We start from the raw sequence: 23745 nt of genomic DNA, 5'->3' as shown, positions 1-23745 counted from the left end.
CCTTCCTCCCTCCCTCCCTCTCCCCCCCCTAACCCCAGCGCTCCCCCCGCCCTCCCGCACGGAGCCCTCCTCCTCCTCCTCCTCCTCCTCCCCGTGCTGCTGCCCCTGCCCCTCTTCTCCCTCCTCCCCCTGCTCCTCCTGCTGCTGCTCTCAGTGCCGCTCTCGCCTCGCTCGCACACGGACGCTCCGGGGCCGGAGCGGGGACGCGCAGGGCCGGAGCAGGAGCGGGGAGCCCCCGGGGCGGCTCGGTCGGTGCGTACGTACCGGTCATGGTGTGAGTGCGAGCGGCCGGCTGGCTGGCTGGGCGGGAGGCAGGCAGGCAGGCTGGCTGGCTCGCACACAGGCCCTGCTGGCTGGGGCTAGGCGGCTGCCGCCGGGGACATGCTTATTGTGCTCACGGCGGGCTGAAGCGGCGGCGGCGGCCCGAGCCTACTCCGGGTTTTTTTTCCTATTTTGATTGACGGTGCGGGAAAGCCGAAAGGTGGGGCTTGCCGCGGGAGAGGGGGCCCGGCCGACACCGCCGCCCGCCCGCCCGCCTGCCAGCCCGGAACTCCCGCCCACGCCCGCGCGCGCGCGCCCTCATTGGCTGCGCCGCGCCGCCGCCGCCGCTCGTACGGGCCGCCCGGGCTGCCAGTCACCCGCCGGGGGCGGGGGGGGCGCCCCATGCCGGGGCGGCTTCCTGTTTGCCAGGGCTAGTGCGGGGAACAATGAGCGGGACCCGCCGGGAGGCCGCGGCCCGCGCCGGCCGGGCACCCGCCGTCCCGGGAGGCGGCATCGCCGCCGCGCTCCCCTGACACCGCGGGGCCCGGCCGCCCGCAGGGGTCGGCGCATAGGCACAGCTGCGCGGCGGTGGCGCTGTGCCTCCGGCCCCCCTCCCCCCGCGCCCCCGCCGCTGTTGTGCCGGGGGGCGCCGGGCCAGGGCTGCGATCTTTCGAATTCTCCCCGCCGGGGCTGTCACTCACGGCCGGGACAGCCGCGGCTCCAGAGCGGCAGCCGAGCAGCGCCCGGCCGACGGACAGCGCCGCCGCGCTTTGTCCATCCGGCGCTAAGATGTCGGCGCGGCGTCCCCAGGGGAGCCGGTCCGGCCGGGCGAGCGCTGCCCGGGACCTGCCGCTGGCCGCCCCCACGCGGGACCGGGCGCCCGGGTCAGCGCCGGGAGCAGCGCCCGCCTCGGCGGGCGACCCCGCCGTGCCGCCGTTGCATAAGCGCTGTGGCGGGCTCGCACCTGCCCGAGCCGGGCGGGGAAACCGAGAACCTCCGCGGTCTCTAAGGCAGAACAAAACCCGTCCCGGATAAGGCCGCGAGTTTGATTGTAATGCACCACGTCCTCCCAGCGGGAGTACCTGCCGTGAGCTGGGCACCTGAGCCTTGGCATGGATCGAACGTTGTACCAGCAGGCTTTATTTTCATCGTGTTAAGGAGAATTAATAAGATTCCCCTCAACGTCAGTTTGCTGGTCTGTGTCTCGTGTTACGCAACACAAAGGAAACTGGGATCTCTCGGATTGTTAAACTGAGACAGGAAATATGTTTAAAGCGTTACATAAGTATATGATGATACAGGAATGATTATTAGTGGGCCTGTTTCTCTGTAACACCACTTAGCTTGTGAAGGGTTCCTGTAAAGGGGAGCAATTTGGGCTCGGCCTCCCGTCACATCTGAGTGCATGTGCAGGGTCACGGGACAGTGTGTACTTTGAGACACTGATTCTGACCCTTAGCTTGTAAATTCTCCCAAGGAATTACTTTTTCATGGTTTCCCTTAGTGTGGTGTTCCAAGGAGTCTGAATGAGGCCAGAAAACCTCAAACTTACTTTCCTGTTACAGTCTTTAATGTAATAAGAGCTGAGGATGATACAGTGAGCACAGTCTCGTATGTCCACAGTTGGGCTGAGTGTGTGGAGTCCCAGGCTCCCGAGACCAACTCATGGCCAAGTTAGTGACTAGGAAACCCAGAAGTATGGTCAGGATTTTCAACAGCCTCTCTGAGCAGAGAATAAACAGTGCTTTTTAATCAGTCCCAGCACTATGACCTTGCAGTAACTGCCCAAGCTTAACTTAAAAACTATTACAGAACAGCAAAAAATGCACTCAGAAATTGTGAATTTAATATCAGGAAGTTAGGATGGATTCAGATTGTTGTTACTGCATGATGTATAGTCTTATTACTAACCCATTTACTTTTGCTGGTGTGTTGAGAGTATCTTCAAGAGGTGACTTAATAATAAGTTGTAAATTAATCCCCAGTCTTTTTGTCACGATTCATTTTTGCCAAGGTAGTTAAAAAAACCCCTTCTGTTATTAAATGTTATTTATTTATATAGTCTTGTGTAATTCTACTTTAGAGTTAGTTGTTGGCAAGATAGATAACACAGCCATAAAGAAAATTTTTTCCAATTTGTATTTTTTATTTTAATAAACAAAAAGCTGTAACTGGGAACAGAAGTCAATGTTTTTCTAAAAAGTGTCAGAAATAATTTTTAGCCAGTGAAAGCTAATATACACAACCTTTAAAAATCCATCAATATACATACATAAGGACATTTCAGCAAGAAAATGAAAATGCAAAATTGACTGACTAGTGCAGTATTTTTTAAAAAAGACTTGTACAGCTGGTCTACAACTTGGAGTTTGTTTAGCAGTATCAGAAGTTGCTAGTGAAACGTATGAGAGTCTGTCATCCTGGAACCAGAACTATTACTGATGACTTTAGACTTCCTGTAACCAAGTTGCTCATTTAAAGACTGATGTATAAGAGAAATAATTTCTGTTAAGATGCTGTGATGGGGAAAATTATATTGAAAAACTGGCCCTTGCTATTTAGCAGGCTATTGCCAAAGACTATCAATGGCATTTTGCTTTAGGAAGATCGTGTTGTCTGGGGCTTAATCTAAATATGAAAGGTGTTCTTTCTTCTACAGCTGGGTGTGGGTGCATGTTGAGAGCTGTCTGACTTGAGGGGGATGTTGTCAATAGAGTAGTTTACCTTACATGGGTCTGATTGCAGGCTTGGGGCATAACTGCAGTGCTTTAAGACAGAAAGATTTGAAATACCAATAGCAGGATTGAGTTTATATATGAAAGAGTTTTCCCATGCAATAAAATTCAGGTGTAATCAGGCTTAACACTAGCAGAGAACCATCTTTTTCTAGTTAAATATCTAAAATTGGGGGACACTGTTATATTAAATTCAGATAAAGAACTAAGCCAGAATATGAATAACCTGTTTAAAAAGTAGACAAAAAAATCAAGATAAATTACAAGAAAGCTGCAAAAAAAGATATGCTCATATGAAAAAGAGGTGTAAAGATAATCAGAATTATTAAATACAAAATCACATGTGGCTGTTTTCTGCTTCCCAGCAGCTATTAAGAACACATAAGAAGAAAAAAAAATACAAAAAAAAAGAAGAAAAAAAATACAAACAAAAGGAAAATATGTTATTTGTGGGATTTTTTTTCCTTACCACCATACTAGCATTAAGACATTAATCATTAGAAAAATCCTGGATGCATGAGGGAATGCTGTATCAGAGCTGGACATCTGAGTTCCCCTAGGCGCTGGTTTTCCTGCAGTAGCCCCAGAGACTGAGCTCCATGCCCAGCTAGAGAGCTGTTGTTTTCTCTTCCTTGAACTTGCCCACAAGATGTACCACATCCATATGTGATCTGAATAAATTAACCATGACCAGTTAATTCTTAGAGCCTTGCCTCTGTAAGGCCTTGCCTCCTGCTTCTAGGCAGTTCCTGGTTTACTGCAGGAATGTCCTGCGATGAATTCTCTATCAATTTGCTGAAAATGGTTTGTTGTAATTTGAGCTGTGCAGATACAGAGAAGGTAATATTGCTCTATAAATAATAAGAATACTTCTACCAGATACCAAAATGCAGCAGTTTCAGAACTGAGATGCAGCCTTTGGGGTAAGTAGCAAAATAATATGGAAGAGGAAACAATGTTTTCCAGCTTCTGATGAAACTTGAGCGAAGGTTTTGACAGATGAAACGAGACGCAACTTGGAAAGAAGGCTAAAACTTGATACCTACCCTGTATTTCAGTTGTAAGCTCAATGCTGTATTTGTCCACTGTAACTTAAATCTCATATCTCATTGGTTTAAGTCTTGAGCTCAGTCTCAGTGTCAGTTCAGTACAAATTCAGAAGGAAGTGCGCTGTCTTAACACAACTTCCATCCAGCACAGTGTCTGCTACACTTGGAAATAGCTTTTCTATTTCTATAGTCCTTCGAAATTTCTGAACTATGACATGTTATTTCTGTCTTTAGTGGCCCCTGCTATGGGTAGCCCTGCATTTCTTTAAAGGATTATATTATTGAAGGTTTGTTGGAATGCGGTCCAGTTCAGTTTTCACAGCTGTGGTACTCCATTCCTGTTGAGTGGTGGTTTTGCCATGCTGAAGCCTAGAATGCAACTGGACAAGATGGACAGGAATGTGTTCTGCTGGGACAGAATGTGACACCAGGAAAGCTCAGGCTAAGTTCACTTTAGTTTGAAAGGCTGGGTCTGAAATGCCTATGAACAATCAGTAGGGATTCCATTCAACTATCTACCTTAAAACATGTTCTTTACTTGAGGGACAACAAGCAGGATTATCTGTCAATCTCATACCTCAAAAAATAACTAGAACACCAAAAAACCTAACTATTCAGGAGAGATATCTTTTGAAATTTGAGATACCGTCTTCTGTTTTAGTAATCTGTTTAAAATTTCAGTGGAATCTGGAAAGCCATATGTTTTCCTAAGTGCTAAACATTTGCATGGTACTACAAAATCCAAGATAATGACAAGGTTTTGAATCAGACCTCTTAAACTTCCTAGCATTCAACTTCATTATGAATTTCAGCCTGCTTTTGCAATTTGTTTAAGTCTCAGGAGACATGAATAAGAGTGTAGCTAGCAGTCCTGGAGATACTGCACTCTTAATTTCTACATCCCATATGGGTCCATTTGCTTAAGAATATTGGGTCATCTTTACGTAGGGCCACAGGCAGGACTGACAGGAAGTTGACCTGTGAGGTTTTGTGAGTCAGCACAGAGTAGTTGAGATAGTTGCGTGACTCGAGTTCATCAAATAGAGAAATGAGCCCTTGCAAGTATAAAATCAGCAGTGGTTAGAGAAAAGTCTTGGCTGGCATTGTGTCATCATCCTCCAGAAAGCACGTCCCTGTTCTTCTGGCTACAAGAACAAAAATTTTGCTGGGGGGAAGTAGGCTTTAGCAGTAGGAGTGGTCTGCCCAGAAGCTGAGCCAGCCTAACAGCTCATGGATATTGCCATAAGAAAATGCTGCAAAAATATGCTTCTGATACTGCAAGCTAAATTGAGTCAAACTAGACACAAGGAGCAACAGAGCTCCATGGGTGGGAGAGACAAAGAGAGGTAAGGCTCCCTTCAGCAGCTGCAAGTAGATTAATTCAGGGTGTCAGACTTGCTGAACAACACGGGAACTTGCTTTGGCTGTGTTTTGTGTAAAGTATCTTGTCAGTAGCCCAGGATTTCAAGCCTTTAGAGGAACGCAAATGTTACCTGAGAGCACGTGAAATATCAAGGCATTGGTTTAGTCTGCTGCACAAGTGTGATGGTATCCGAGTGTAACCATATGAAGGACAAATAAAACTTAGGGAAATTGGATTTTAGGAGAGCATTTTTCTGTTTTAAATGGGGAAGCAATTCTAAGAGTACTGGTCTCTGCTTGAAAGAACTTCATTAAAGAAAGGTCAAAGGGAAACGTGTGGTACCTGGATCCAGCTGTTAGCAGGAGAGACATTGGGTTCCACTGGTCTGCTGGCATCCAGTAGCAGCTATGGATGGGGTAGAGGCAGGCCCAGCAAACTCCTGGGCAGCCACAGCAGGAACGTGCCCGCTCCTGGCTCTTTGTATGCTTCACTGGAGGTCTGAAACACAAGGCCTGGTAAGAGGAAGAACCTGTGAATAAGTACCGTAACAACCCAATTAGGCACAAATCTAAAGGCTGTGGCTCTTCACCAACACAGATGACTGATCTTCAAGGAATGAGGCCAACAGAAAGTGTGTCCAAGCTCTACATGCACCAGTATGTGACGGCAGACCTTTGGAACATTGCTTTCAACCTACTCATTGTATTTATGAATTTTTTTGAGCAATTGGGACAAAATAAGTCATGTTCCTTTTTAATCAGAAATTCTTCCTTGTTTGTTACAGCTGTAACTTTCCCCAGGTGAAACATTTTTGTATATTTTGCAAAAATTCAAGTTCATTAGAGACATCTGGTATTTGACCTGTAAACAGGTTCTGTTCTTAATAATGTTAGAGAAAACTTCCTTGTGTTAAAGTATGTCATTATAATAGGGAACAAAGTTCAGTGTACTTGCCGAGGGTTTTGGGGGTTTTTTTCCCCTTAATTTCATTATCTTGGTTTTAGTTGTGTAAAGAAATAAATAAAGAGTATATTAGTTAAATCTTGTAAAATATGTGTGGTTTTTATTCAACTGGCAGCACAGTTCATCTAAGTAAGAATATTTTTCATTAATAAAATTTCTTTCTACTGAAGATGAGACAAAGACATCTAATCTCCCTCCCATTTGGGAAGAGGCAACAGGAAAAAGCAGATCAGTACATAGCTGAAAATTTGCCATTTAGCAAGTTAATCATTCTTCATTTCACCCCTCTTAAATGAGAAATAAATGTCTTTTTTCAAACTTCCTAGAAGTTACTGTCTTTGGGCCCCATCATTATCCTGTTTGTTTATCCTTAATTGGTGCCCTTCAAGGTCATCATAACAGATAAAATTTAATCATATAAACAGTTGGGGGGAAAATTGTAGATCCATTAGGTAAGGTTAGAAAAATTGTTCAGATGAAGGCGCCACATAACTGTGACTTGCAGAATCAGTAACACAGCATCTAAAGATTTTCCTCCACTATCCATCACAAAACTGGAATGGAAGTAATTAAATAGATACGTAGATAAAATATAAAGTCAGCTGAATGGGAAAAAATCTTGTGTATTTCTTGTCTAGTGTAATTTTTTCTCACAATTTGGTGGTTTATTTTTAATAGTACTGATAGAAAAGGAGGCCAGTGAAATGAAAGAGACTAGCAAATTATATGTGTACACATATGTTTGCTGAAAATTTGAAAACAGAATGGCAGGAGTTACAAATTCTGAAGGGAGGTACATCTGGAGGGATGAAGTGACTTACCTCTATGAATCTCAGTCTGAATTCCCATTCCCAAAACAAAAGCAAGTATGACTCCGTGGCTCCCTCTAGGAGAAGGAAGTCTGGGTCTGTAGTCCAAACCACATCCCATGCTTTCTCTGCAAGTCTCTGTTCCAGCAGCCAGAAGGCCACAGTGTGATCTGAACAGTGTAATGTCCCTGTGAGGTCATTTGGAAACTTCTGTGTAGGTTCTGAATTCTTACATATCTTCAGATGAAGGAGTTTTTCTGTTTCTTAGGGAAAAAAAAAAATCCCTCACAGGATCTTTGAAAAAGAAGTTGTGGTTAGCAACCTACAGAAAAGGGCTAGACAGGAAACTTTGACATGAGAGCCTTCCCTGAGAGGTGTCTGATGCAAAGAGCAACCAGACCTCAGAGAGGTTCTCAGCATTTTCTTTTAATTGGTGCTAGGGGATTACACACAGCCCCTGTCATCTCAGTCTGGGGGCTTAAGTGCCCCCAAGGTGCCTGGTCCACTCTCCCTATGAGGAACCCCAGTTTTTGGAGAGTTCAGGCATGGTCACAGGGGCATATAAAACTTCTGTGGTCCTTCCTAGAAGCATCATTTTATTAGAGTAGACAAAAGCATTAGGATGAACAGAACAAATTATGTTTGTGCCTAACTTTGAAAAAGGAGGTGGAAAGTTCCCGGGTTTATATCACATTTTCCTGTGTCTACATTTCTGCAAAGTCTGAATCTATAATTTGGACAAGACTTGGTAACAGATACATTCCCCTTATCTCTTACCTTCCTGCTTTGCCATGGATAGCACTGAAACTGCATCACAAACACCAAGGAAGAGAAAGCTGAGTGAGATGAAATTCCACTTCTGGTCATAGGAGAAAACTGTTTGGGGGGAGGGGGGAAAGGTACTAATTAAAATTTATCTAAGAAACGCCTCAGTAAAAGAATCATCAATCTGTTTCAGCTTAAGTCTGAAAGAGGCATATTTGAGGCTGAAAATGATAATTAACACACTCATGGTGCTCACATAAAACGCCAGTGGATGCTTTTTAACTGCTAATTAACCTCTGGCTTCTATAAACATCCTTAAAAAATGCACATCTTCATCACCTTTATTGCAGTTCTCTAGCAATCACATACTTCTCAAATGGTGCTGCAGATCATTCCTAGTCCTTTTTACCTGTTTCTATTTCCAAACTACTGCACAACCTTCCCAGTCTAATGACACTTGCAAACATCTGCACATGCTGCAGGTGTCCTTCCTATTCCTAAAAATTAATTAACAAAAGTTAATTATTTTTTAATGTATTGTTTCTCTCTCGTGTCAATTAGTATCTGAGTTATTGAAGTGGATCATTGCTATTAGTTTGTTTTCACAAAGTTGGAAAATTCAAACTCCGCTATCATCTTAATTACTTACAAATGAAGGATAAAATTCTTTCTTTTCTGTGGCAGAGGTCCAAAAGACATAATGGAGACAGGATGTTGTGGCAAGCCTCCATTCCCCATGCATTCCTCCAGTCTCAGCAGGATCACTCTGGCATTGGAGGCAAAGCGTGCGTGCCATGCAGAAGCACGACACTGCATTTCCAGGACACAGAGCCCACTGCTTTTACTTTTTAATAGTAGTGCCAGATTCTCAGCAACACATACTATGTTTAAGCAAAGTGGTAATTGAATAATCTGTACTGCATAGAAAAAAAAAATTAGTTAATTCTCCTTTTCTTCTCCCAAAGAAGTAGCATTGCAATACTTTTTTTCCTAGCCTGGATTCCTGCAGAAATTAAAATGGGGTTGAGATCATTATCTCTTCAGATGTAAAATAAATCTCTGTGTGTGCACATGTGTGCAGACAGATGTGCATGTACATACTTGCATGTTGTGCAAGAGAGGGGGAACAAGAACAAACAGTAGCCAATTTTAACCACATAGAGCAAAAAAAGGCTGAAAAATTCCTGTACGTTTCATAAGAACCAGCTGCTGAGTAAAAGGAGACCCACTGACGTTTGAATTAAGCCCTTATTGAACACCAAGAAAGCTGCAAAGATGAAAGATGTCACGAATCCCTACCCCACAGGAAAAGCTGCAGTCAGAGCTTCCAGCTATGTAGACCTAGGAGAATCCAAACAAGATTTGCCCAAGGGGAACCAAGCCCCATCAGATCTGCAGCTCACAGGACTACTGGTCGGTGCTGGATTTCTAATCCATTGCTATCCAGCTTTGATGATGACATACTCCATCTTTTGCCCTTTGACTTTGGGAGGAAAATTTTTTTTAAATGCAGATTTCTCAAAACTGAGGAGCTGAAACCCAACATGAAAGGAAGGACCAGATTTTGCTCCTGAAGATCCTGTGGGATACCCTTTCAATAATCTACAAGTGCAGCACAAAGAGAAAACAGCATCTTCCATTTCATGGCAAACTGGAGATAAACTTCATGCCCTGGCAGCCTGGAGTTTGATCTTAAGGTAGCAGGAATCAGTGCTGTTAAAAAGCCTCTCATCCCCCTTTCTGATCTGTCTCATCGCTGATGTCCATGGGTATAACTATTCTTAGAGTTTGGTGAGGAACACACATCTTAGGCCTCTAAACATTCCTGGTTTTTCTGCTATACAGGTGTGGTATTGCAGCAGACACAGCTGAAGGAAGTTAAGTTGGAGTTCTTGGCACTGCTCATCCTTCTCAGTGCAGTGCAGGGCCCCCTGCTCTGCTGGTCTGCCAGAGACACTCCTGCCAGTGTCACACAGTGTCTCTGGCACCTCCCTGGGTGCTGAAGGAAACAGTGAGAGGAGTCCAAGGCCAGTGCTGCACCATGGATCAATGGAAACAATCTTCCAGAAACTACTTACCTGCTGTAGTGCTTGTCTCAGTCACATTTCTCCCTCTTCATAGCTTGGTAGTGTTGGACAAGGTTTGTTTACTTCACCCCAGGGTTGTGTGTTCATCACCTACCCGTAACACCAGTAACACCTCCAGGGACAAACTCTGGTGCTTCAACATTCACAATCCCTTCTGGATGACTGCCTGACTTTTTATGTTCCAGTCACAGTAACTCAGGTTTCATCTATCCCTCTCTTCTTGCACTGTGTACCTCAGACCCTCCTTTGCTAAGCACACTTACATCTCTAAAAATACAATCCAGAAACTTTTTATTCTTCATATTGTGTAACATGGAAACTTGTCTCTCAAGCTCAGCAATCTTGCTTGCAGGTGCTGAAGCAATCAATGCACCTAGGCTGCCTTGTGGATGCCTGTGGCCATATCTAGCTGTGCTCTGGTTCACTGTCCTTCATATCCCACACAAAGGAGAGATAATGAAAGGATTCAACATCCAAATCCTATTCCCCTCTTCTTCCCAAAAAGATTAACTCCAGTAAAACAGATGTGCCTATTCTTGTCACTGGGTGACAAAGGGATGTGTGTAGCATTGTTATTCTTGCTGCTACATGTTTATGATCTTATCCTGAGATTTTTTATGAACTTTTTTTTTCATCTTTTGTTGCTAAGAGAATAATAATGATCTAGCGAGGTATAAGGAATCTCCAAGGCTTGGAGCAATAAAATCTTCTAAACTCTTAACTACTCTAAACTCTTAGAGTTTACTCTTGGTCATCTAAACTACCTACATTTTGCTATTTTTTATAAATACCCATTCTATTCAGTATGTTATACCTACCAGTCCCTGTTTTCCCTAATCTAAAATAAAGTAGGTGAGTATCCTTCTTTTTGTGCTTTGTCATTCATTATTTAAAGGTATAGGAGAGAAGTTAAAACAGCATGTTTGTTAAATAAGTAAATATTTAACAAGTTGACTAGAATTTTAACAGTCTAAGGGAACAGTATTATAAAACCTCAGAAAGCTGGCAGTACTCACTGATTTTTTTATGTGACTCTCAAGTTAGTCGTTAGAGCTATTTTATTTCCTGGATGAATTATACAATTTCTGTAGTAGGACAATTCAGCATAAACATCTACAATAAAACAAGTCAATTGAATCTGCAAGTTATTTTTAGTCCAGAGGGAGAGAGCTACCTTTTTCTTGTTTACTGCTCCCTAAGAGTCGGGGCCCAGAGCAGTAGGACCCTGCAGAAACTCAAAGCTAAACACATGCTTGATTTCTGTGGTTCTGGGACCCAGACCCTCACAGTTCTGTTGTAATTCACATTTGGAAGTCAGCAAGCATTTCTTTATTCCCCATGATTTTCAGGCAATGGAGGAGGCAGGCTGGGAAGCAGGTTTCTAAAGGCCACGGGAAAACGAAACAAAACCAAAAATCCACAACAATTTTAGGGGTTACAAATTATCTGTGAAACTTTGTAATCTGCCCCCAGGCTTTCCATGAGGAAAAGAAATTTATTGATCAAAGTCAGAATAAAGGACCTCAGATTCTGACTTCTGTAAACTGTGAGTTAGATATCACTTTTGTCAAACAGAAATCAATAGGAATTAAAGTACGTTGACGGTTTCCCATGGGGGCAGAGAGGCAGACACTCACTCATCAAAATTCAGTGGCAACCAGCATGGCAGTGAGCTGATGGTCCTTTCTCCCATTTCCTCACTGGTTTGTCCACATTTGCTGTGTGGTCATCACGGGAAGGTTGCAAGCAGAGGCTTCACAGAGAACAGAACTGGCTTTATCTTAAGTGAAAAAGCCTCACCCTGCCCAATATCTTGTGTTTAATTCCAGCCTGTACCAGACCATTTAGGATGTATTAACCAAGTCCAAGAACTCCCAATTAGCGAAGGTGCAAAGTATTTTTATTGCTGCAGCTAATCTACAAAGACCAATATTTTTCTGTTTACATTGTGAGAAACAAAATATCCTTATCTCTCAATAAAAAACATTTGCTCTTTGTTGGATACCAACACTGTTCAACTCCAAAACTGTTTGAAATCCTGGCTTGCTTCTTATCTAACTCAGCAGTGCCCATAATAGAAAGAAATCAGAGAACTCCCTCTGATACTACTTTACCTCCCTACTTGAGGACTCCAACCATTGAGGCTGTTCTCCTCATAAAATCTTTTTAGATTGTGGAAGACATGATCTCCATTTCAGATACATGAGTGAGATGTGCAAGAGCATCAAGAGCCTTGTCAGAGATTACATGTGAAGTCTCACGGCAGAACCAAAAAATAAATTCCCAATTTTTAATCCCAGTCCATCCTCCATTTCATCATCTTTCTATCCTGAAGAATGGATCAAGAGTTTTTCTTTTTCTCTCTTCTGATTAAGTATCTAAGTAGTGTCCCATTCTGTTCTTTGGAAAACATTTTTCCTTCCTCTTGTAGATGTTCCACATACCTTCACAATTTGCAAAGTGGTGCCACACAGCACTGGTTGGTGTTCCTGGAGGCAGCAGACCAGCTGCAGACACAGCTCCCAAGCTCCACCAGCCCAGCTTCTGCCAGCATGCACCTGTAGCTATGCAGAAGGAGAACGACTTGAGGCATTAATGGTGACAGAGGCTCTGACTTTAGCAGCATCTCAGTCCTCTCGAGTGCCTCAAAGCCTGAGCTGAAATCCTACAAAGCCCCCACAAGTTCTGCTGTTACCTGGTCCACGCTCTCTGCTTTGGACCATTTTGCACAGGCTTGTATGTAAGAAGTATCTCTTTACAGCCCCATGGCATTACAGCCAACCTGAGATTTTCAGCGTGGATGTTAATAGAGGCCATTCCCAACATTTTGTCCATTAATTCTACTGCCAATATACTGGCTGAAGACAAATTAGATCTGGTTTTCCACCCTTTTTATTTAAGGTTGTGCTGTAGGTAATAAAACCCAAAACTCATTTTTCCAAGCCTACCACCAGTGCAATATTAGTAGCTGTTTCCTTATGGGACAGTGCTCCTCTCTCAATCATCTCTGGTTTTCAAGTCTTGCCACCTGCCTGTCTAAGTTGTTAATTCTCTCTGACATCTTTCTTTCAGAGTAGAAAGAGACCATTGAAGAATATCGAGCAGAGTCTCAAGCAGTTCCAGAATTGATTCCTCAAGGCTCAGGCTGTTGAGAGGGCAGCACGACTCAGAGGCAGGGCCCAGCAGAATTTGTGGGATCCTTTGAGCCAGCAGCATGCTGCTTGAAAAGCCTTTCTCCTTCAGACACATTCATGCCTCAAATCACTCACTACCAAATATAAAATGTATTCTTTAAAAGATACTACTTTCCTCACATGAGGTATCTAAAACTGTTGGAAAAAGCACAGCTGAAAAATACAATGATACCCCTGGCCATATATGAGATGTGATTAAATCAAGATGCCCCCGCAGGCTGACCTGGTGGCCGTACAGACCCTCCGTTCACTCACCCTGGTTGGCATCTGGGATTGAGCCAGGCTCCCAGGGGTGCCCAGGCATTCCCTCTCCAGGGGCTGTGGGAGGGATCACACAGGCACGCCTCGCTCCAGCTGCCTGCCTGCGTCTGGGAAGGGCATTCAGCAGGGTCCTGGTTAATAACACAAAGATATTGAAAGCAACCAAAACAAAGATGTAACGCTCTCTTGTCCAGAGGCTGCTCCACAGTTGCTGCTCCTGCTGCCATCTTATCTGGCCATTACAAAAATGGTTTGTCTCAATGTTTGGTCCATGTCAAATAGAAAACTGCCAGCTCCTCTCCCAGGAGGGCTCCAGTCCCAGGCACCCAGTGCTCCCTTGGCCCCTGGCCGTTCTGCCCTGCTGCTCTCTGGCTGCTCCTGCAATGCCAGCCCTGCAGAGCCGTGGGTAAGGCAGCAGCACCTGCCTTAGGTGCACACTCACTCATGGAGAGGCCCAGGAAGAGCCCAGAGCAACATGTGTGGTTTTACATTTGAAGTGTAATCATGATATTAAAAAAAAAACCACTTAGCATGGTTTACCTAACATATCCTTTAATGGGAAGTTAGTTCCTAGGAAAAGATAAAGAATGAGTAGGAGAAGGACAAAGCCCCTCCTGCTACTTTTAAACACCTTTCATGCTGAATATGCTTCCTTTTTCCATCCTAGGAGGCAGACTCTCATTTTAGGGGCAGTTTTTGCTCTAAAAAACATTCTAGATTCCTTCACACAAACAAAACGTTTCTGATTCAGTGCTTATGCTGGGTAGTTGTTTTAGTCCCAAAAACAGTGCCCAGCAGGACCAGGGTAGTGATTATCCCCCTGTTCTTTCCACTGGTGAGGCCACATCTCAAAACCTGTGTTCAGTCCTGGTCCCCTCACTACAAGAAAGACCCTGAGGTGCTGGAGTGTGTCCAGAAAAACACAATGAAGATGCTGAAGAGTCTAGAGAATAAGTCCTATGAGGAGCAGCTGAGGCAGCTGGGGGTGTTTAGCATGGAAAAAAGGAGGCTCAAAGGGGACCTCATGACCCACATCCCCTGAGAGTGTAGCCAGTTGGGACTCAGCCTCTTCTCCTAAGAAACAGGCAATAAAACAGGAGGAGGAAACAGCCTCAAGTTGTGCCAGGGGAGGTTCAAATTGGATATTAGGAAAAATTTCTTCACAGAGAGGGTTATCAAGCATTGAGATAGGCTGCCCAGAGAGATGGGATGCTTAGGGGCATGGTTTAGTGGTGTATTTGGCAGTGCTGGGTCAATGGCTGGACTTGATCTTAAAGAACTTTTTCAACCTAAATAATTCTATGATACTAAAGAAGGTGGAATAACTCTCCCTCGCTTTGTTTCTTTTTCATTGTTATCCAGCCTCTGGTCTTTTTCCTCTGTGGCTGATCTCATCTCTGTGTTTTTCTCATGTATCTTCTAAGACTACTCACTCCATCCATCACCTGTGCAGCTGACACATTTGCTTCCATGCTGGAGTCCCAAAGGAGCTCTGTTCTGTAGCACAAACCAGCCCAAAGCTGCAGTCACCTACCTTGTGGCCCAGCACTGCTTAGGCTCATCTCTCTTCAGGTGTGTCCTTGACAGGTGTTTTGGGCTGATCCAGGCCTTGCTGTGGGGGCCCAAACCCCTCAAAGCTGGTGGTCCAAATTGAGCTCATTGATCCTTCCCAACCATGCTGCCCTGAATGCCATTGAGGCACAGCATCCACCAGGAAACAATGATCTTGAGGGAATTCCCTCTGCTGCTACAACACAAAGTGTGAAAATCAAGATCACAAATACTACTCTAATAAGCTATTCTGGATTTTGATACACGTTTTTTTAAACATTCAGAGATCCCAGCTCATCTCCAACAGCTTTCAGACTTTCAGTCAACATTTGCCTTTGTGCTTCTTTACCTTGTGCATAAAGACTAACCCTGTATAAAACAGTATTCAGGCCAAAACTGAAGGCTACACAAGCAAATGTCCCCTTCCTTTGTTGTGGAGTGTCTAACCATGGTATGAATTGAGCCATAAGAAAATGACAGCCATTTCCTGGAATTAGCACTCTTAGAAATAGATTAGGATAGTCACAATAAGAAGATGCAATTTATGTACTAGAAAAGGCCATGCTTTGGGTTGTACACATCTGATGCAAAGTAGCACTGAAATGCTGCAGCACTGGGTGATCAGGCTGCTTGGTTGAATGAAGGGAAAAACACGAAGGGGAGGAGGGAAAGCAAACTCTCCCCACTCCTCAGGTCAGAGCACAAAACATCTGCCCACTCCATTGCTCCACCTGAGCACCTCAACTTGATCACACTTGAACTGCTAGGACATGAGTACAAATACCTCTCCCTTAGAGGCTGGCCAGCTGATCATTTCTCTTGCAACATCTTGCACATTAATTTTGCTATCCTTTTATTTTAAGGCTGATAAAACCAGTCCAAACACTGCAGAAACCAGAAGACCCAGCATTCTTCCACAGTGACTTTGCATTCCTAGAAGGCAAATCTAGTTAAGGCAAGTCTTACCCCCCTGCAGGAACTGAAAGAAAACCCCACATACCCCTAGTTTATATCTTTGATCCACCAGCTTTACACAAGGAGCACAGCATGTCTCCCACAGAATTTTGCTGAGGGCTATTTTCCCCTTGCGCCAGTGAGATGTTGGGAGGTACAACAGTGTGCATCTGTTCCAGCTGCAGGACAACAGCTGGGGGCCAGGAAAATCAGAGGCAGAAAGGGCATCAAAACTATTTTCTGACTCATCACTAAAAAGCAATAGGAAAAAATCTTTAAAATCCTCTCAAGATGTTTTAATATTACACAATAAAAATTATACAGATGTGATACAACTCTCTCCTAAATAAACAGGAACTTTACAAGCAGCTATTAGAATAAGACACAGATTGTAGTAACACTATTAAAACCTCAAAAACATTTATGGTCTGGGTCTTCCCTCTAACCCAGGGTATGCCAAAATGTAAAAAATAATTCTAGTGACAAGAAGACACACAGACAAAAATGGTCTTGCAACGCTTTCTAAGCTGTAGAAATAGAAATGCAGAATAGCTGTAGAATAGTAGAAATGCATTGGAATCCTGATTGCTCACAGACATCCCTTGAGCAACAAACATCAGGTTTAACTATCAGGTCTTATCATAGAAGAGACACTCCACAGCTCTTGTTGGCCATATGGCAGTGGGCATCTCCCACCTCCCTCTAAAAGAACTTAAAAGAAGCAAAGGAAACAACATACCACACTTCATTAATGAACTGTTTCTAGCTGCTCTGAGTGGGAAGTTTTGGATCATGAATCTTCCCATCACAGTGGAACAAAGAAAAGTAGCTGCTCCAAGCTGGACGGGATTTAATGCTGAACCCAGTGCTGATAGATGGGCAGAAGGTATAATCAATCTATTTCATTGTTAGAATCAGCCTAAGTGTGGGATTCTGGGGGTAGCCTACACAGGTCTTTCCTTTGCAATGCAAGGCAAGGATCCAAGCATCTCCTAAGTGAACTGTGCCTTTTGGTGCTGATTCCTTAGCTGCTATACTGGATAAACCACAAGGGACTGCAAAAGAAATCATCCATTCTGCTGGAGTCTGGTCAAGCAGGAAGCAACAGGACCAGTAAAGTCACATCCCAGTGGTATGGCAGGGACAGGCACCTCAGCAGGGCTGTGCCATGGCCAGTGTCTCAGTGACCAACAGTGATCATCCTGTCGTGTCTTGTGCTTTCTTATATCCCACCCCAAAGCTCTTGCTTCACTTTCCTGACCCCGTATCTTTTTTGTGTTCCCTTTGTCCCTAGCCATTCTTGATATTCATAGAAGTTTTAATTATCTTCCTTCAGCTTTGTTAATTTTGTTTTCTTATTTTTCTCAGTATTTCTACCCAAGGTTACATGCTTTCTCCTGTCCTTTCCACTTGCACACTTGGAACAACAGGCACTCTGTGAACTCTGTACTTATCCCTGCACAACCAAGGAGAAGAGAGGCATTGAGTAGAAATGAGAAACAGGGAACGAGGCTGACTTCACTGCAGCTGCAGTGCTGCCTCTGAGCAAGGCTAGTCCTCCTACATGAGCCTAGAGCCACCTACCTGCTTCATACCAACAGCAGTGACTTCAGCAACCCAAGTGCCTCATGGCTTTGCTTCCTCCTGCCTGACATTCAGATAGTGGAAGGCACGTGGGAAAGAACTCACCCTCTAAAATAACACCTTCAGCAGATCTTTCCTGAGCCCTCTGAAGTGCCAAGTGACTGCAGTTCTTGCAGCAGTTCAGTGCAAAAAGCACACAGCTCCCTGGCATAGCCCACCATTGTTCCCAGCTCTTTTCCTGAACTCCAGTGAATCCTGGTGACTCCAGCATTGCACCCAGCCCAAGGGCAGCTCCAGCTGGCACTCTGCTGCTGTGGCACTGGGCCCTGCCAAGAAAGCTCCTGTCTAAGGTCCCGGTTCCTCCAGCACGCTGGTGTGGAGGAAGTGGATTGCTGCTTTGGCTAGTGGCCTCCAAGTGCCCCCTCAGAAACCCCAGGGAGATGAATGGGCCTTGTGAACTCTTGCATACACCTTCCTTGATGTGATTGGAGGGTCACAGACTTCAGAGAAAAGCAGACCAGTTCCTCCTGTCTACCCCTCCGTCAAAGTAGTCTTAGAAATTCTTTTAAGTAACAGCAAGCTATTTTTAAGTGGCTGATGTCTTTCAAATACTGAGTGATATCACATATTCAGAGAGTCACAGCAAGGTTTTTTGTCTTGAAAAAGCCTAATTTCCTGAAGCACATATCAAAATCCTACCCTATGAATCCCTTCAGTGCAACAGAACTCTCCTAGTTAAAATTCTACACAAGCATATTCCCTGCTCCCGGAGGTACCATTCTCTCTATGCACGCTACAATAACAACTGTGCCTTTACTAAAATTGAACAAAATAACCAGATCTTTGTAGAGGATAATTAACAGCCAGCAGTGAATCTTTGTGCTGATTCAATGGGATATGAATGAGTGATGAAAATTTTCCTTTGCTGGAGAGTTAATGGGATATTGTTACGTTTACATATGCTTTGTCTCCTGTATGATAGCATGTTATGGTGTTCATCGTTTAAAGTCAGAAATACGTACACAGATATTTTGTGATTCTGTTCAGGCAGTGATGCCTCAACATGTTTGCCTCTCTTTCTGTCATTAACAAAATCCCCACTCCATCTGCATCTAATCCAAATTCCTCGTGTCCATTCTGAGCAGGATGAGTAGACCTGAGCCTCTCCAGCTGTTCCTAGAGATACGAAGGTTCATTTCTGGAATTGAATTTCTGCAGTCTTACGTAAACTATCTAGGTTAGTGCCCTCACACAGGACACTTCACAGAGCATTAGGAGGTAAATCCAGTGACATTACACAGGTCTGAAATACTTGGAGCCCCCAGATTTTTGTGTGCTTTTCATTCCATGATAGAAAATTCTCATCTTGTTCTTTCCTATTGGATAACTAAGCATGTGGGAAAAGTAGCAACTCTCATTTGAAATACTGCATGAATATCCATTGAGTGCACTCATACGTTATATATTTAATACAGGAATACCTCTCAACTCTAGAGAACAATTGTAGAATAATTGAAATGAGAACATGGGCTTTCTAAAGTAGAAATACTAGTGAACATTCTTAAAAAGGCAAGAGGAAGAAAATATGTCCATATATGCTTAAAAAAATAATTGGTAAATAAAAATTTATAATAATTAGCAAAACAAAGCAGCTCTCACCTGGCTGCACATGCAAGTGAACTCCTGCATCACCAAAACATATTGAGATGCATTTGCTTGAGTGCAATGGCCAGACAGGGACATGCAGTTTTGTCACTGCTGCTACCTGGGTGTGCGTTGCTAAGCACACAAACAACATGGGAATGCTACCAGAAGAAGAGCCTTTTTGTCTGACCTTAGGCCTGTGAAATGGCTGGAAAAGCAATACCACGATCTCTGGCACATCAACAAGCCTGCCAGGCACCCGGGCTGGTGTCCTGGAGTCCTGGCAGGCAAAGGGCCTCAGCAGGGAATTTGCCATTGCAGGTCAGGGTTTGCCCAGACTGGAGGGATGGTCACACTTCACAGCAGCCTCCTTGCAACAGGCCTCACACCATTTCTGTGACTGCTGCTCAGGAGATGGGCCTTTTCTTCTCCCCTGCAGCCTCAAAATCCCCCTTCAGTCTACAGAGTTATTCACACCAAAGGTGTGTTTCCAAAGCGGAGATTTAAAAAGAGGATGGGGAGTAAATAAAAACATTGCAGCCATCAGCTGCGGACAGCAGCCCTCTGACATGACCTCCAAAGGTGCCCTCAGAGCCTCTGACCTCCTCTGCCCTTGTATCATATTTTAAAAGCCTTGAATTATATTTTTCTTTGAAAACTAACAGGGATGAGAGGTTTTATAGGATGGTGTATTTGTTTGTTTTCCTTTTGACATGTAGGGCCTGTCTGTCCCAGAAGGGATTCTGGCTAACTGGGCAACTAATGAAACAATAATATTGTCTGAGACAGGGGAGCCAAAATCTGGAGAGGCAACTTTTTTTTTCTTTTTTTTCCTTTTGTTTTTAATCTGACTGCTTAACATTCCTTCTTCCTGACATCTACAGGAGTTTGATCACCAAATGACAATTTGGAGAAAAAAAAATTTTTTGTAAAACATTCAAGAGCTTCATTCCTTCTAGCAGAACGTCCACATTACCACACAGCTGCCAGCCCACAGAATGGTGTTTCAGGGAAAACCAGCATTTACCACTGTGCGCATTTAAGGGGTTAAACAGAGCAGAAAAAGGGGATTCGTCTTTTAAGTATCTGTCCACTGCCTTTTTAACCATCATACAAAAGAAAACAATAAAAAGAAAATAAGAATTGCCCTGTAAGTCACCTGTGGACAGGAGACGTGATGAGTAGGAAAGATATTTAGTTCATTTGGAGGGATTTCTTCCACGCATCGTAAAATATGTGCTCTGTAGTCCTTAGCAAATGTATCCTGCACCGTGGTATAAATGAATGTGAGCAGTTTGAACTGCTGGCCAGAAGGGCAAACTCGACAAGTGCTGCACTTGAAGTTATTCATTGCACAAACAGTTGAAAACGAGTCTGATTCTGCACAGGTGCAAAAAAGTCACTCTTTGTAGAGGAGGGTTTTTTGACATTAAATTAGTTTCAATAGATGGTGATGGAGATGCACATAATGAATTTGTAGCTATGGGGAAGCAGAGCGTTGCTTCTGACCCAGATAAAATGCAAAGAGCTCTGCTGATGTCCGCGCAGGAGCAGCCCTGGCCGCCCGCCCCCGCGGCTCCCTGCCTGGGCTGACGGCGCTCCAGCACCTTTCCCAGCTCCAGCAGCCTCGCCACAGCACAAACACAAACACGGATTACTACACTGAACACGTCAGGCTAAGTCAATAGTTTAATAACCACTATTAAGGCTTTTCCAAATCCATTTAACAACTGTAAATTATTCCAAAATAAAATAGCCTCAGCCAATCAGCTGTATAGTCACTGACCCACATCTATGTGCTTATTTCTCAATTAAGCAAATGTCCACATGCTGGTTGGCTTCAGCTGCTTTTGTGGGTTTGTATGTTGCAAGTTTCAGCATACAAATCCCGGTTCCCTGCCTGAGAGCCTCAGCTGTTTCCGACACCAGGTACCGCAGCTTCACCCCGGCTGAGCGAGGCTGGGATAAACTCCCCGTGCAGCCGCGCCCGCTCGCATCCCGCCCAAAGCCGTGTGCCCACCCGAACCCCCCGTGCGTACCTGTGCCAGGAGAAGCGCCGCCCTCAGAGCCATCCTGAGCTGGCCGGGCCGAGCCGGGGCAGCTGCCCTCGCCTCTGGGAGCGCATCTCGGCTGCAGTCAGGCTCCAGAGCCGGCGGTGTCCCGGCGCTCGGCGGGCACAGGGAGCCAGCTCGGCAGCGGCAGCGGCGGGGATGGGGCGGGAGCGGCGCGCAACGAGCCCGCGGCTCCGCTCCGGCGCTCGGAGCCAGAGGGGCTCAGGTAGCCAATCAGCCCGCCGGGGGGAGCGGGGAGAGCCGGCGGGCACAGCAGGAATAATTGGAGGGAGCTCCTAATTAATTTGATAATAACCCTATCCTGTGTTAACACACTCCACATGCAAAAACGGCTAAAAAGTGCCAATTAGCAGTGAAAGTGAAAGAAAGCACGTTAAGGGGGAGCAACGGAACCTCGCAGCCAAGACCTGACAGCACACAGGTGTGCCAGGCCCTCAGCAGCACTGTCCCTCCTCCAGGACAGGGGTGACATGCCTTCGTAGCCTTCTGTCTGCTACAGATGTGTCTCCCATGGAAAGAGTTAGGTTCCTTCTCCATACTTGCATCCAACAACCTGCTGTAGATGGGCTCATGATACATTTAGGTGAGCTGTAAATTCTTTTCCTGGCTGGTTTTGAAGGAGCTAAAATCCTCATCCTTCTCAAACAGAGGGTAGTCTCTGGGATCTGAGTGGCTGCAAGCCCTGGGGAGAGGTAGAGGCAGTGTACAGGGCCTCAGCCTCTTGGAAAGCAGGGCTGCAGCTGCATGGCCAAACGGGGCATCAACAGGCATCCTAACCCTTCCACAGCCATCAGCTTTTTCATTTCTCCTGCCACTCGTCCAGTCTGTCTGTTGGGAGGTTTGGGGCGAGGAGGGCAGAGCAGCCTCAGGAACTCCTTGCCCAGCACTGATGGAGCCAGCAGAGCCAGCTGGGGATGGCACCTGCAGCCCTCTGGAGAGCCAGGACCTCAAAATGCACAGGCCTCAAAACCGCCCCTTGCCCCCTGCAGCACTCATCCCAGGCTGCTGCTAGCCCACAAATCAGATTTAGGATTTAATTTCTAAATACACATATTGGCCTACCACCAGCATTTAAGATAGCCTTTTTTCCCCTTCTCCTATTACTCTGTGTCAAGCTGTTTTGTATTTTTACTCCTGAATTTTCTCAAAACTATAAGTGTCCTGTATTACAGTCTAATCCCAGGCCAAAACTGGCAATTTCAATATATTTTCCAGAAAATAGACAACTCAGATGTCATTACATGTTGTTAAAGTTTTACCAGGTATCTTGTACTCACCACTTACAAGGCTTCCATAAAGCATGTGGCTATAATGAGTCCCAGCTTTCTTTCCAGGCAAATATGAAAGAGGGCTTTTTTAAATTAATATTTGTGAACCAAAGTCCATGCTCTGTGGATGCTGTTGTGATTGACAGAACACACAGATGGCTGGTGTTTTACTTATTTCCTAATCCTGCAAAGCAGAGGGCAGGTACAGACATTTGTGTATACTCATCTCTGGGCAGGTCACAGAGCTGATAAGGAGAGGAAAGCAGGGAAGAGAGAGGGAGCTGGTGCAGGCTCCTGTTGGGACTGGAGAAGAAAAGGGGCCTGGAGTCCAGCAGCCCATCTTACAGCAGCTCCCATTCACAGAGCATGAGGTGACTCCCAGCCACTCGATACCCTGCACATGTTCTCAGGCACGGTTGGGATGAAGCAGGTGCCTCCAGCACAGCAGTGTCCCACATCTCAGGTTCACCAGCCCTTGGGAAGGTCAGCTGGGGGCAAATGGATAAGAGGAGAATTGCAGGAGAGTCTCACCTGGGTGGAGGTGAGCTACACTCCAGCCTCAGAGGGACTCCCACCCTTGAGGAGCCTCCCAGGCTGAGGAAGCAGAGGGACTCAAAGTTGCAGCATGCACAGGGGTGAAAAGTGGGGTTTGCACCTGTACAGGAAAGCCAAGCACCACTCCTCTCTGCACGTGGCACTGACCTTAATGCTGGGGCCAAATCTTGGGTTTTAAACAAAGCTATAAAAGGCAAACTCTCTCCAAACATTCATAAGCCTCTTTAGAAAGGTTCAATTTAAGACAAACCACAAACTAGGCACCTTGCCATGGGACTGCACTGCTTTTAGCTGACCCCATACCTAATGGCAACCTGAGCAGGCTGTCAAATGCTGTAATGCAGCCTTCTGGCCCCCAGGGCAACTTCCTCCTGTGAATGCCAGAGCCAAATCTCTGCAACAGCAAGCTTTAAATCTGGAAACACCAACTGCCCTCCCATCTCATTAGAGAATCCAAGTATTCACTGGGACACTGTGAACAGTAAATTGAATGCCCAAGTTAGGGATAAGGGAGGCTACATCTCTCAGAGCTGTGAGAGCACTCAGGTTTGGGAAGTGTCATTAAATAATAGTGGCAGCACTTGGTCACAGCATAGTCTGCCTTCTGCCTTTTAATTAAATGATACCAAG

General features: G+C 45.1%; 1 protein-coding gene across 3 annotated transcripts in view; it reads right to left on the bottom strand.

Annotated features, from left to right (window-relative positions):
- Positions 1-500, bottom strand: part of SP3 (Sp3 transcription factor) — a 31623-nt gene extending 31123 nt beyond the window's left edge. For all 3 annotated transcript variants that reach the window (XM_059476484.1, XM_059476486.1, XM_059476485.1), the window contains exon 1: positions 265-500. In XM_059476484.1, coding sequence (XP_059332467.1) covers positions 265-271 — 7 coding nt within the window. In that variant the 5' untranslated portion in view covers positions 272-500. The remainder of the gene's footprint in view (positions 1-264) is intronic.
- Between the last annotated feature and the right edge of the window lie 23245 nt (positions 501-23745).

This window comes from Ammospiza nelsoni, chromosome 7, assembly GCF_027579445.1.
Source record: "Ammospiza nelsoni isolate bAmmNel1 chromosome 7, bAmmNel1.pri, whole genome shotgun sequence".
NCBI classification, from domain to species: domain Eukaryota; kingdom Metazoa; phylum Chordata; class Aves; order Passeriformes; family Passerellidae; genus Ammospiza; species Ammospiza nelsoni.
This window is presented reverse-complemented; position numbering and strand designations above follow the sequence as displayed.